Source organism: Panthera leo, chromosome D1 (genome assembly GCF_018350215.1).
Source record: "Panthera leo isolate Ple1 chromosome D1, P.leo_Ple1_pat1.1, whole genome shotgun sequence".
Lineage (NCBI taxonomy): Eukaryota > Metazoa > Chordata > Mammalia > Carnivora > Felidae > Panthera > Panthera leo.
Genome location: NC_056688.1, coordinates 110,064,762 through 110,079,107, shown reverse-complemented (window position 1 = coordinate 110,079,107; position 14,346 = coordinate 110,064,762). Strand labels below are relative to the sequence as shown.

General features: G+C 52.6%; 1 protein-coding gene across 7 annotated transcripts; it reads left to right on the top strand.

The window, feature by feature from the left end:
• The first annotated feature begins 8,105 nt into the window (after positions 1-8,105).
• TMEM134 (transmembrane protein 134) lies at positions 8,106-13,121 on the top strand. Of its 7 annotated transcripts, XM_042905804.1 has the most exons (9): positions 8,124-8,359; positions 9,293-9,368; positions 9,847-9,936; positions 10,089-10,165; positions 11,720-11,838; positions 12,117-12,200; positions 12,365-12,409; positions 12,627-12,680; positions 12,768-13,121. In XM_042905804.1, exons 1-9 carry the CDS (start codon positions 8,217-8,219, stop codon positions 12,848-12,850), a joined length of 771 nt encoding a protein of 256 aa, XP_042761738.1. In that variant the 5' UTR covers positions 8,124-8,216; the 3' UTR covers positions 12,851-13,121. The 7 variants fall into 7 exon arrangements, with proteins under 7 accessions (XP_042761739.1, XP_042761740.1, XP_042761741.1 ...); XM_042905805.1 differs by lacking the exon at positions 9,293-9,368 and having other exon boundaries at positions 8,106-8,359; XM_042905806.1 differs by lacking the exon at positions 11,720-11,838 and having other exon boundaries at positions 8,106-8,359; positions 9,293-9,357.
• Positions 13,122-14,346: the final 1,225 nt, after the last annotated feature.

Genomic DNA, 14,346 nt, shown 5'->3' with positions numbered 1-14,346 from the left:
TCATGGCTCCTGAGTTCAAGCCCACATCAGGCTCGTGCTGACAGTGTGGAGCCTGCTTGGGATTCTCGCTCTCTCTCTTTCTGCCCCTTGCCTGCTCCCTCTCTCTCTCTCAAAATAAATAAATAAACTTAAAAAAAAATTCATACGACGTCGAACAGTGGTTGGCTGGGGGAAGGGAAAATGGAGAATTGTTGTTTTATGAATACAGAACTTGTTTCACAATATGCAAAAGTCCTAGAGATTGGTCGTATAACAGTGTGAATATACTTAACACTACTTAACTGTGCATTTAAGAATGTTTCAGATAGGAGCGCCTGGATGGCTCCGTCTGTTAAGCTCTGGACTCTTGATTTCAGCTCAGTTCGTGATCTCACAAGCCCTGTGATCAAGCCCCAAGTCAGGCTCATCACTGATGAGCCTACTTCAGATTCTTAAGATTCTCATTCTCCCTCTCCCTCCCTGCTCCTCTCCCGCTTGTGTGCGCACTCTCTCTGTCTCTAAAACAAAACAAAAGTTTAAAATAGCAAATTTTATGTTATGCGTATTTCCTCACAATTAAAAATTAATTTTTTTCAGAAAAAAAATTAAAAGCATCAAGATCAAGTACAGCTCATTCCAGTGACAAAGGAATGGTTTAACATTAGGATTATGTATCATTGCAATTCATCACATCAGTGACCTGAAGGAGAAAACTCATATGGCTATTTCAAAATATTCAGGAAAGGCATTTGATGAAGTTCTGTGACTATTTTTGATAAAAACTTACAGTTAGGAAAAAAGAGGAGCTTTCTCAGAATGATAAAAAGCCATATGTGATTAAGTATGATGGAATAAGTATTCACGCTTCTTTTTTTGTTTCAAATTTTTACTTAAATTCTAGTTAACTTACAGTGTAATACTGGTTTCAGGAGTAGGATTTAGGGATTCACACCCAGTGCCCATCATAACAAGTGCCTTCTTTAATACCCATCACCCATTTAGCCCCACATTCCTTTCAATATCAGGAACAAGGCAAGGAATGCTACCAACAATACTGTTCAGCATAGTATTAGAAGTCCTGGCCAGGGGCGCCTGGGCGGCTCAGTCAGTTAAGTGCCTAACTTCCGCTCAGGTCACGATCTCATGGTTTGTGAGTTCGGGCCGCCTCAGGCTCTGTGCTGCCAGCCCGGAGCCTGCAGCCTGCTTTGAATTCTGTGTCTCCCTCTCTCTCTGCCCCTCCCCTGCTCATACTCTGCCTCTCTCTGTCTCTCAAAAATAAATAAATGTTAAAAAAAAATTGTTTTAATTAAAAAAAAAAAAAGAAGTCCTGGCCAAAGCAATAAATCAAGAAAAAGAAATTGTGAGAGTGATTCTATCTACATAGAAAATCCAACAGGATCTATGGGCAGACTTTTTTAACAAATTAGAGAATTCTTCAGTGTTGCAGGGATATAAAATAAAGCTACCAAAAGTTAACAACACTCTTCAAACCAACAATAACTCACTAAAACATGTAATAGAACGTAAGATGCCACTCACGAGAGCAATAAAAGTCAGAAAGCATTTCAGAAGTAAAAACACAGCCTTGAGCTTTGCGGAGCGAAAAAATTTAAGGACATAAAAGAAGACACGAATAACTGAAGTGACATACTTTTTTAATGATTAGAAGAGCTTAACATTTGAAGCTGTGATTTCTTCTGATATCAATCTAGAAATTTAATTGAAATCCCAGTGAAAATTAAGATGGTTTCTGAAGAACTTGGAAAACACTTTTACAATATTTCTCTAGAAGAATAAAGGTTCATAAAAAGTTAGGTCAAGTTTGCAAAAGATGACCAAAGGTGGGAGGGGGCGGGGCTTGCCCTGTCCTATTAAACCACACCGTATGGGGCGCCTGGGTGGCTTGGTCAGTTAAGCGTCCCACTCTTGATTTCAGCTCAGGTCACGATCTCGCAGTCATGAGATCGAGCTCCGAATCAGGTTCCGAGCTGAGCACGGGGTCTGCTCGAAATCCTGTCTCTCTCGCTCTGCCCCTCTCCCCCACTCATGCTCTCTCTCTCTCTCTCTCTGAAACAAACAAAAACCACTGTAAACCATAATAATCAATAGCATGTGATACCGACTGAGAATTAGTCAAGCAGATGAAAGGAACCAAAGGAGAGCTTAAAACTGCATACTTGTATGATAAAAGTGGGACCACAGTTCCGAGGGAGAAAGAACTGATTGGTCGGCGATGCTGGGAAAACTGGCTCACTCTACGTTGAAACACATCTGGATCCCTTCTTGCACCACATCCAGAGACAGAATCTGTGGCCTTAAGGATCTTAATATAAATTGTGATACCTACCATTGATCGAGTGCTCATATGCGCCGTGCCCGTTACTGTGCAGGAAATCATTTAATGCTAAATGAATGCTATGAAGGAAATGCTATTATTACCTCCATCTGACAAATGAGGAACCGAAGGCACAGAGAATTTATGTAACTTGCTCACGGCTGGATGAGGGTGAGGTGAAGGATGTGAGCTGTGCAAAGTCAATTTGTATCTTTATTTGAATTGTTGATATTTTGTTCATCGTGTGTTTTCGCCTTAAATCTGACTTTGAAAAACAATGCGTTGAAGTATTATTGACCTTGCTTACCGGATCTTTTGGTATCCACTTAATTTTTTTACACTAGTCCTGGCCCTCCAAATCCCAACACTGGTAAGAAGACCAGTATTCCAGTGGTCTGGCTCCAGGTTCCGTGAACTATCTTATTGTGACACTTAGTAAAACTATCGGGCCAGGGGCGCCTGGGTGGCTCAGCCGGTTAAGCCTCCGATTCTTGATTTTTCCTCAGGTCATGGTCTCGAAGTTCATGAGTTCCGCGTGGACTCAGCCCCGCATGGATCTCTGCACTGATAGAGCTGAGCCTTCTTGGGATTCCCTCTCTCTCTCTCTCTCTCTCTCTCTCTTCTCTCTGCTCCTCCCTTCCTCCCTCTCTGTCAAAATAAATAAACTTTAAAAAAACAAAACTATCAGGCCACTAGAATACGACACTGGAGAATATCTTTATAACCTTGGGAGGAGGAAACACTTCAAACAAAACTCAAAGAACACAAACCTGATGGACTTGAATATATAAAACGGAGGATTGTTTTTCTTTCTTTTAATGAAGGTTTGTATAAAGTAGAAGCAGAACAAAATGAATATATTGTCCGATTTCTTTTTCAAAAATGAACTGAATATTTAAAAAAAGTTTTTAATGTTTATTTTTTGAGAGAGAGAGCATGTGCAAGCAGAGGAGGGGCAGAGAGAGGGGGAGACACAGAATCCAAAGCAGGCTCCGGGATCTGAGCTGTCAGCACAGAGCCTGATGCGGGGCTCGAACTCACAAACCGCGAGATCATAACCTGAGCCAAAGTCAGCCACTTAACCTCCCTCCCCCCTTTCTTCCTTCCTTCCTTCCTTCCTTCTTTTACAAATTCACAAAGCTTTGGAAGGAAACGCAGTAAATTTTTGTTTGCAAATGGCTTGATCTACCTCTTTTCCTGGTGCCTTTGAAGTGGACGTTGAACTCTTGTGAGACAATCCTGGGTCCTCTAGGTCCTAGTCCACAAAACAAACCAGGCAGCAGTCAGCAGCTACCTTTATTTGGACCCAGACACCCAACTCCGACGATACTGCCAACAATCAGACCTATATGGCTTGTGAGCAAAACAGACAAAAAGAGGGAACCAAACAGGACCAGTTATCATTTTCCATGTATGTCCACAGGTTTTTGTGTTTTGAGTTGGCCTGGAGTACGAGTTTAGAGAAAGCTAAGGAATATGCCAAGTACTACCATGAAGAGATCCTAGATCCACAATGGAAGGGGCGTGCCAGCTGCCCCTCTGCTTCGACCGAGAACAAGCCCGGAAAGATGATGAAACTATCGGGAAGGGTGAAGTTATCCCTCAGGAAGCAGACTTCCGGATCAGGTTTGAGACACCGGGAGTAAAGGGACTTCTGGCAGGTGGTCCATAAAAACATACTAGACTAAGGTATGGAAAGAATAAACAAGCACTGTTTTTTTAAAAAGCTCTTCCAGGGGCACCTGGGTGGCTCAGTCGGGCAAGCGTCCGACTTCAGCTCAGGTCATGATCTCGTAATTCGTGGGTTCAAGCCCCGTGTCAAGCTCTGTGCTGACAGCTCAGAGCCTGGAGTCTGCTTTGGATTCTGTCTGTCTGTCTGTCTGTCTGTCTTTCTCTCTGCCCCTCCCCCACTCGTGCTCTGTCTCTGTGTCTCTCTCAAAAAATAAATGGACATTAAATAAAAGCTCTTCTGGGGCGCCTTGGTGGCTCAGTCCGTTGAGCGTCCAACTTTGGCTCAGGTCATGATCTCACGGTTTGTGAGTTCCAGCCTCGCATCGGGCTCACTGCTATCAGCACAGATCCTTCTTCAGATCCTCTGTCCCCCTCTCTCTGTCCCTCTCCCTCTTGTGCTCTCTCTTTCTCTTTCTCTCAAAAATAAACATTAAAAACAAACCAAAAAAAAGCTCTTCTGGGATGACCTGTTTAAGACAGAAAAAAACACCTCCCAGTTTAACCCGTTTCTGACCAAAAGTCAAACCAGGGCTGACCCATGAGAAAAAGTAAGTTTAAACCTCTCACAGGGGCATCTGTCTGGCTCAGTCAGTACAACATGTGACCCCTTGATCTTGGGGTTGTGAGTTCCAGCCTCGTGTTGGGTGTACAAATTACTTAAAAATAAAATCTTTAAAAGGAATTAATGAATTAGTTAAAAAAAATACACAAAACCTCTTGCACCCGTGGGTGGGGGGCAAGAAAACATGATGTCGTTTTTTTTTTTTTTAATTTTTTTTTTCAACGTTTTTTATTTATTTTTGGGACAGAGAGAGACAGAGCATGAACGGGGGAGGGGCAGAGAGAGAGGGAGACACAGAATCGGAAACAGGCTCCAGGCTCCGAGCCATCAGCCCAGAGCCCGACGCGGGGCTCGAACTCACGGACCGCGAGATCGTGACCTGGCTGAAGTCGGACGCTTAACCGACTGCGCCACCCAGGTGCCCCAACATGATGTCGTTTTTAACAAATGTTAAAGAGGAATAATTTCGGGGCACCTGGGTGGCTCACTCAGTTGAGCATCTGACTCTCGGTTTCAACTCAGGTCACGATCCCACGCTTCGTGAGTTCGAGTCCCACATCGGACTCTAAGCTGACAGCAGGGAGCCTGCTAAGACTTCTCTCTCCCTCTCTCTCTGCCCCTCCCCCGCTTGTGCTGCCTCTGTCTCTCTCAAAATAAGTAAATAAACTTTAAAAAAAAAAAAAAGCAGCACACTTTCAAGGCTGAAAGTGGCCTGAAAACTCTTGTTCTTTATTTTGCTGATTAGTGATATGCTGTAGAAAATCATGAGTCGAGGGTTTAGTCCCATGTATATCATGGGTCAAACGACCCGTGAACATGCCAAGCAAGGCCACGTTCTTGGAAGTTTACACAGTTTCTAGTCTGGTCCTGCCCTCAATGGAAGCTGGGAACACAGTGAGATATTTAGCACCACTTTCCTATAACCTAGTCCGCATCCCGTGGACCCAATCCATCCTTGGGGGATTTGCCTGTTTGTGCCAGTGTCCGTGGGAGGCGAGGGTTTGCTGTGGTCGCTGCCAGAGTCTTCCTCCTGCGTGTTGCTGCCGGGGCGTTTGCAATGCGACTGGAGACACGGGTTCTGAGCAGCCGTCCTCACTCTGGGTCCGCCAGGAACCTGTCCGTGGGCATCTCTACCCTGGGCCAGTGGTATTTCTCTCTCTCTTTTTTCTTTCTTTCACTTTTCTTTCTTTTCTTCTCATACTTGTAGGAGGGGCTCTGCAACGCAAAAAGCAGAAGTAGAAGGATGAGAAAGCGGGAGACATAGAAGGGTCAGCTGTTCGTGGAAAGTCTTAGGCCCTCGTCCTTTGACATCACTGGCTTTAGAGAAGTCCTCAAATAGAAATGTGGAGAGAACTCAAGTGGAGGGTGGCAGGGGTGTGGATCCTGCCGCAGGTGTGTGGCCCCATCCCAGAGCCACTCCAGGGCAGTGCTGGCATCCAGAGCCCCCATCATCCATCGGTGGGGGGTCCGGCGGGAGCCAAGGCTGCGCTCACGGAGAACGCCCCCGTGGGACGTGGGCCCAAGCCTGCACTCCACCCCAGGACTCCGAGCATTGTTAACGAAGGGAAACTCGGACAAAGTAAGGAGACAAAGAGATATGTGCAACACCAAAGCACTGATACTTAGCTGTGTGTAGACATGCAAATCAGTAGAAAGAAGGCTAGAAACCCAATAGAAAAGATAGACAAAGGCTCCCCAAAGAGACAATTCACAGAAGAGGGAACCACCGTGACTGCCAAGTGCACGAAGAGCTATTCAAATTCCCTAGTCATCAAGAGAACCCAGATGGAAGTTAGGAGCCGCTTCAGATTCGTCAGATTAGCAGGCATCAGAAAACTGGAAAGCCAAGTGCTGATGGCAAACCAGAACCCTCGCGGTAAGTGTGGAAGTTCCAACAGCCACCCAGGAGAGCATCGTCGGTGCTTTGTGAAGCCGAGGGTGCGTGTACCCTGTGGCCTGGAAGTCCCACTTCGAGGAGAATTCTCCCACCGTCCATAAGGAGACAGTTGAAGACAGGTGTTCGCAGCAGTGACGTATGTGACAGGGGCACTGAGGCCAAGCTAAGGGGTGCATCACTGAAGGGTGTGGGGCATACTAAGAGTACTGGATGCTCGGCGTGGCATATTACATGCAACTGGCAGAAGTAACAAATGAGATGCATGTGGAAAACATTAGTGTTGAGTGTAAAACCGTAAACAGGATGAGTCTTACACACGGCAGCATGTTTGTAAATTGCAAGCATCCATATAGGAGCCAAGCCATGTATAGAAGAGAACCAGACAGGATTCAAGGAAGCTGCCTGAGCACACCGAGAGGGGCCTTGTTTACAGTGGTGATGCGTCACAAACCGAGGAGGAGGCAAGAGTCAACTCTGCCCATGAGGTCATACAATGAAGTGTGGTGGGTGGGGGACGAGCATCCCTGGAACCAGGGGAGCTTGGGTTCCAGCCCCAGTTCTACCACCTGTAAGCACTGGGGATTTGGGCAAAGCATTCATTCATTTCGTCCACAAATATTTAACGAGCATCTACTCAGGGCCAAACACTGTTCTGGGCACTGTGGACACGCTGGTGAATAAAACAGTGTAACATAAGTTACCCTCCGATAAGTGCCGTGTAATGTGATACTGACTTTAGATTGCATCATCACGGATGGCATCTCTGACACCTGACTTTCCAGCAGGGATGCAGATGATGAAAGGACCCAGTTGTGAAAGAGCAAGGTTAAGTGCTTTCCAGGCATAGGGAACAGCATGTGCAAAGGCCCTGAGGTGACAATGAGTTTGGCCTGTGTGGCTGGGTAGGTGAAAGAGGGGCAGAGGGGGCTTGAGGAGATTGAAGATGTAGGCGAGGAACAGATCATTCACAGCTTTGTAGACCTTAGTCAAAAAGAGCTCAGATATTATTCTAAACACAATGGAAAACCAAGAGACAGTTTCGTACAGAGTGACTTAGCAGCATACTTTAAAAACAAAACATTGTTTTCCTTAATAGTGATACACAGAGAAAAAGATGAGATATATTTTAAAAGATCACTTTGGCTGCTGAGTGGAGACTGGATCGGAGTGGAAGCCACATAAGCTTTCTGAGCCTCAGAATCCACACCTGCTATGGTGAGAATACCCAACCGGTGCAGAGCCGCGGTGAGTCAAGGTGGGAACACAGTCTGGTCCTAGGAGTCTCCTTGGCACTCGAGGCGCAGGCTGGGACGCGCAACGCTCCATCTCGGGCCTGGGGTGCCCCTCCAAGCCCAAGACACAGGCCTACGAATTGCAAGCGAGCGAGCGCTGCACCCGCTGTGGCTCGCGTAGGCGGCCGCTGGGAGGCGCCGGAAACTCTGCGCCGTCCCCAAAGGAGGGCCCGCCCACTGGCCCGCTCGGCGCTCGGCAGCTCCGGCCTGCCGAGGGCGAGCAGGGGCGGGGCCGTTACGTGGGGGCGGGGCCTCGGCCGGGGCGCCGGAGAGTCGCAGTCCTAAGCCTACAGCACGGGGCGGGGCCTGCGTGCGGGGGCGGGGCCGCGGCGCTCGGGGCTGGCGGGCTCGGATGGCGGCGGCGCAGGGCTCCTGAGCGGGCCGGGGCCATGAGCGCCGCCCGGCCCCAGTTCAGCATCGATGACGCCTTCGAGCTGTCCCTGGAGGACGCGGGCCCGGGGCCCGAATTCAGCGGGGTCGCCCGCTTCGGGCCGCTGCACTTCGAGCGCCGAGCCCGGTTCGAGGTGGCCGACGAGGACAAGCAGTCCCGGCTGCGCTACCAGGTGAACGGCCCGGCCCACCTCAACCCCAGCCCGGGTCCGGGGGGTACCCCAGGCCGAGGCCGGACCTTGGAGAACCCCAACTCAAGGGAAAATCTGTCTAGACGCCCCTACCTACGTAGCCACTGATTCAAGGCCCTAGGGGCCCAGACCCTCCCAATTCTGATTTTGGTCCCCAGCCACCGAACCCGGGAGTTCTTCCCCTAGCCCCAGCTGGAAATCCCACCCGGTGTCCCCACTTATCCTGGGTCGGGACCCAACGCCCTCTTTCCCCGCTGGGCTAGAGAGCTCTTCTTGTCCCTGAACCAGATCTTGCCCAAACTCCGGAGCAGACCCTCGAGCCTTCCACTCTCCCGCTTCTGTTCTGGAAGTCCCCACCCCATCCTGCCCCCGCCCCCACTCCCCTACCCCAGAGCTGGAGGCCCTCACTCACCTGATGAGTCCTTACCCATGCCCTGACTCCCACTAAACTGGGAATCTCCAATCTCCCTGAGGGACTTCCCCCAAGATCCTTTTATTCGAGCCTGTATCAGATTTCTGCGCCCCAAACCTGAAAACCAGGACTTTTGCCCTGTGGCATTCCAAATCCGGAGCCTCCATACTGGGCCCCTGAAATACCATTCTGAAAGCTCCACCCTGACTCCCAAACTTGGGGGCGCTCCTGGCCCTGGGACCATGCTGGGAGCCCTCAACCAGCACACACACACACACACACACACACACACACACACACACACACACACACACACCCACCTCCTACCTGGGTTTCAGTTTCTGTGAATCATCAAACCCGTTTTGCGGGGAGGGTGGAGGGCCAGGTGAGCAGCTGTCAAGCGGCCAGGCAAACAGCTGTGTGGGCTTGCTCTCCTCTCCCTGAGAAGGGAGGAGGAAGGGCCTGGGCCCAGTAACCCCTCTGAGCCCTGTGTTCTGGAATAGAACCTGGAGAATGATGAGGATGCAGCCCAAGCCTCTCCGGAGCCGGATGGGGGAGTCAGCATCAGGTCAGGGCCAGGTGGGGACCCGGCCTACGCCTCTAACCCTGCTCCTGGCTCCTTTCCCCAAGGTCCCTGGCCAGTTTCCCACCTCACACTACTCAGCTCTGTCACATCCTGTCCTACAAGGATTCCTAGCCTGATCCCCACGCCCCTCATGGGCTCCCCTGTCCTGCAGGGTCACCCTACCCCAGTGCCAGCCTCACCCCCCCCCACCCCCCCACCAGGCTCTTTCTCCTGCAGAAAACCCCTAGCCTGGTCTAGCCCCTACCTTCCCCCAGGTCATCTGTCCTGCAGGAATCCCTAGCTCGAATCTGCAGGTTTTTTCCATCCTCGGTCCTGCAGAGACCCCAGCCCTTGAATCCTCCTCACTCTGTCCCCTCTCAGTGCCCCCTATCCCGCAGGGACACCCATCCTAATCCCTGTACCAAGCCCCACCACGTCATTATGACCCTTGATCACTTGCCCTGCCTCTCCCTGGGCCCACCTGGCCAGCAGGGATTCCGGCCGAACGTCCATCCGCAGCTCCCAGTGGTCCTTCAGCACCATCAGCAACAGCACCCAGCGATCCTACCATGCCTGCTGCAGGTGAGAGCCTGCCCTGCTTAAGCCACCTGCAGTCTGTGACCCCGAACAGGCAGCCCTGGCTTTCCCCCTCAGTCCTCTGGGTGGGGAAGAGTGATGGGAGAGGGTGGGGCTCTTGTCGCTTCTCACACTCATCCTGCTGTCCTGCCCCCCAGCTGGACGCAACACCCTTTGATCCAGAAGAACCGCCGGGTAGTGCTGGCCTCCTTCCTACTCCTGCTGCTGGGGCTGGGTGAGTGCCCCTGTGGGTCCCCTGCCTACCCCCGTGAGGGCGCCGTCCTCCCTTCGTGCAGGGTCCGGGTCCCCCTTGGCACACGGAGCCTCCCTACATCCAGCTGACTGCCATCACCCCACCCCCATTTTACAGGTGAGGAAACTGAGGCCTTAAGAGGAGCAGGCCCGGTCTCCTGGACACACAGCCAGGAAATCACACGTAGTGGAAAATGGAGCCTGGTCCCATGCTCCAAACTTTTTTTTTTAACTTAGCCATTTAATCCCTCAGCGAGCAAAAGAACAACAGCTACCATTTATTCTGTGGCTACTTCAAGCCAGCCGCAGGGTAGGCTTATTTTCGGCCTTACGGAGGTCACACAGAAAGTGAGAGGTGGGACCGTGACCCAGAACCAGTACAGAGACAAGTGCTCAGGGATATGCCCATCCCCGTCAACAGGGATGCTGAGCACCCTGCCGGCCCGACCCACGGAGCACCTGTCGCGTCCCCATCCCTGGAGTCTGAGAGCTGAGGAGGACCTCTCCCTGGCCCTCACCGGGTACACCTATTGCCCAGATGGGGAAAGCGAAGACCAGAGCAGACAGATCTCCCAGCCAGATGTTTTCTGACTCATTCTACGGGGCTGAGGAATCAGGATCCCCAGCAGGGACCTAGGGTCGGGATCAAGAGGGGCTCGTGAGGACAGCCCAGCCGTGGCAGCTGCTCTCCATCTCCCAGCACGGTCAGAGTTCCCTAGCCAGAAAGCTGAGCAGCGTCCTCGCCTCGGCTCTGAGTGTCTACGTGTGGGGGGAGGGAGCCACCAACTTCTCCAGTCCCCGCTGCAAGCTGGGCACTGGTCAGACGGGCCACCTGCCTTATCCCATTTCATTCTCTCTCCCAGTACCCACAAGGGCAAGCATTATTACCATCCCAGTCCAGAAATAAGGACAGAGGCTCAGCCAGGTAAAGGGACTTGCTCAGACCTCAGCTGTGAGGTGGATGAGCTGGGATTTAAACCCACATCAGTGACATCACCAGGCCTATAAAGGGCCTTTGTAGGACTTAGAAGACACCTCCTCTGAGTGGGCAGGGCCGCCAGCCCTAAGCCAGGGTGGCAGGTAGTGTTTCAGCCCCCACCATTCCTTTTTTCAGGTGCTCTATACGGGGCACAAGTCACCTAACAGTCCATGGTGGCCCCTCGAGCCTTCATGCCATATCGCTCCCTTGCTGGAAAGCCCAGCTCCCCCACCGCCCCCAATCCCATCCTCTAAGCGGGGACCCAGGACTCTGTAGGTCTGAAAAGTTGATCCAGCCATGACTTCCCCAAACCCACTGTTCTCAGCCAAAGTTCACATCCCTCGTTGGGGTCTACAGGCCCTGCCAGACTCCTCAAGCCCGGGCTCTTGCCTCTCCAGTCTTCTACTCTGGAAGCTCCTGGAAGGCCCCAAGTTCCTTCCAGACTCTAGGCCTTTGCCATGCTGCTCCCTCCGCCCGGAGCATTCCACTTCTTTTCTGCCTGCACCAAGCCCATAGCAAAGCCTCCAGAGTCCAAGCGCCTCCTCCTTCCACATGCAGCTCCCTGCGTCTCAGTTTCATCTTCTGTGAAATGGGGATGATAATACCTGTTTCATTCAGTCACGGTGACAATAAAGCAATGCAGGTAACAAGCTTAGCCCAGTGCCTGGCAGCACCTGGTAAGTAACAACTAAATGTTAGCTGCTATAGCTGTCACCACCCCTGCTCAGCGTCATTGCTACCGCCTCCAGGAAGCCCCTCCCGATCCCCCAGGCTCCCCCTGCCGCCTGCTCTGGGCTGCCACACCCCCATCACTGGATTGTAGCTTGGAGTTTCTTGTTGGTTGCACCACTAGGGAAGGGCCATGAGGGCAGGGACCTCATTCGCTTTTCCCTGTGGGATTCCCAGTCCCAGGCACACAGCAGGTGTTCCATAAGTGTTTGTCGATTGACTAAAGGCCACACCACGGAGCAGAGGAAAATCTCACTTCAGACATTTCCCAGGCCCTGCCAGGTGCCCTGCTCTGAAAACACAGAGCTTGGTGAGCTTCCCAGGAAGGGTCCTCTGGCTAGGGAACCTTCAGTTCAGATTGGGGACACTCCTGGGGCCTAAGCCTTGCTGGGGGTGGTGGGTGGAGTTCCCCGCCCTGCCGCCAGCCCCTGCCCCCGCCTCCCCCCCTCACCCTCGCGGATCATCTGTGTGCAGCGCTGATCCTGATCGCCGTGGGACTGGAGGTGGCCCCCTCGCCAGGTGAGCGCCCCCTCCTACCTCCGCAGGCAGCGGGCTTCCCCACAAGAGAAAAACCCCTCCAGGACCCGCGAGCCCCCAACCCCCTCGGAAGTTTGCTTCCACCCTCATAGCAGGAAAGGACCCCTTTGACCGCAGCGAGACTTGACCAGACAGTGACCCGCCCCCCCTGGGTCCCGCCCGGTGCCTCCCAGCCTTGACTCGGCCCCTCCTCCTGCAGGTGTCTCCAGCGCCATCTTCTTCGTGCCCGGCTTCCTGCTGTTGGTCCCGGGAGGTGCGGAAGGGCTCCGGGCAGGGGCGGGGCGGAGCTGGGGGGCGGGCCGGGGGCGGGTCTCGGCTCTGACCGGCCCCGCCCCCGCAGTCTACCACGTGATCTTCATCTACTGCGCGGTCAAGGGCCACCGGGGCTTCCAGTTCTTCTACTTGCCCTATTTTGAGAAGTGAGCCTCGGGCCGACCGCGGGGATCCAGCCTCGCCTGCGAGCGGCCCCAGGGGGCGCTCCTCGGCCCCGCCCCGCTCTGGTTTCCTCATCTCAAGGGAAGGACTGCAGGACCCTCGAGCCCCCAGCCCCCTCGAAGTTTGCTCAGGAAGTTTGCCCACTACCCAGGCCCGGGAAACTCGTCCCTTGCCTGTTCTGTGCCTTAACTTATTCTCGAGCCTGGGGGCTGCTGCGTTGTTGTTTTGTGCTAATAAAAGAATGTACTTCACTCCAGGAGAGACCTTGATCTTCCTTTCCCGCCAACCCTGCCCAGCCCGTCGGCCTGGCCACAGCCCCTCCCGCAAAACCTGAGGGAAGCGCTGGCTGCAGCTGAAGGCTCCAGGACCACCCGTCTCCCCCCGATGTACCCGCGACGGTCCTGATCCTCTAAGACTTGCTCCTCCGTTTTAGGTGCGGAGCTGGGCCACGGACTCTATCCCGCAAGCCTGGAGCAGCCTCCCGTCACCACCCAGCCCTTAGCAGAGCTGGCCCTGCCCATTTCTCTACCTGGAGGCGCAGCAGCCTTGGTGCCTGCCCAGGGGGCCCTGGCCAAGGGCACTGGGATGACGCAGGCCTGGGGCCTGGAGGCTGGTATCCCGGTTGCAACGTGGCTCTGGGGCCCTGGGCTGCCACAGCTCTGAATGTGGGCCACGACAAGGCAGCAGCCCAGCCCTCTCCGCCCATTGCCCTACTTCCGGGCTCAAGGGTTGGGAGAAGTAGGGGTGAAGACAATGAGAGGCAGGGCGCGTGTAACAGAACCTCCGTGATCGAGGACTCTCCACAGAACAGTGGAAACAAACCAACTCAGAATTTTGGGAAACCAAAGCATCTCAGAATCTCACGAGCCAGGAAACAATCTTTGAGAACCCTGAAATCTGAGATCATAATAGCTACCATTTATCAAACTCTTAGAAGGCAGCGGGTCCTGCGTTGAGCACTTCGCACAGGTTATTTCTGATAATCACCACCTCGGTCCCATTTTACAGATGAGGAAACCAAGATCCAGAGGGACTGATTCGCCCAAGGGCAGGGTTGGGAACATAACCCAAGGCTTCCAAGACACCTGGGGGTGGGAGGGAGAGGTGAGGGCACCCAGCCTGTGTGGTCCCCAGCTGACCACCCCAGGGAGGGAGGGCTGACTGAGGAGATCCTGTTCATACACTTAGAGGTTTATACTCTGTCTTCCGAGTGAAACACGAATGGCGATGAGAAGAGACATGGGCTGTGCCGCAGCAGCCAGGAGAATGTCTTTGCGTTTCTGTGACTTTGCTGAAAGAGTTAACACCCAGACTCCTGTTCCCACTCCTGTTCTCCTGGCCCACCCAGACTTCCCAACCTCAGCCCCCAATCTGGGCACTTTGGGGGGCACCAGTCGGATACAGGAATTTCTAAATCAGTGGTTCTCAAAATAGCTGTAGTAAAGAATCAGTGTTCCTTTCTAATCCATCATGGACCAATACTG

Coding starts and splice junctions, on each gene's coding strand:
- TMEM134 (XM_042905804.1), top strand. CDS start 8,217: ATGACGCCTTCGAGCTGTCCCTGGAGGACGCGGGCCCGGGGCCCGAAT. Junction 9,369..9,846: donor CAGCATCAGGTCAGGGCCAG/GTGGGGACCCGG, acceptor CCTGGCCAGCAG/GGATTCCGGCCGAACGTCCA. Junction 10,166..11,719: donor ACTCCTGCTGCTGGGGCTGG/GTGAGTGCCCCT, acceptor TTCCACATGCAG/CTCCCTGCGTCTCAGTTTCA.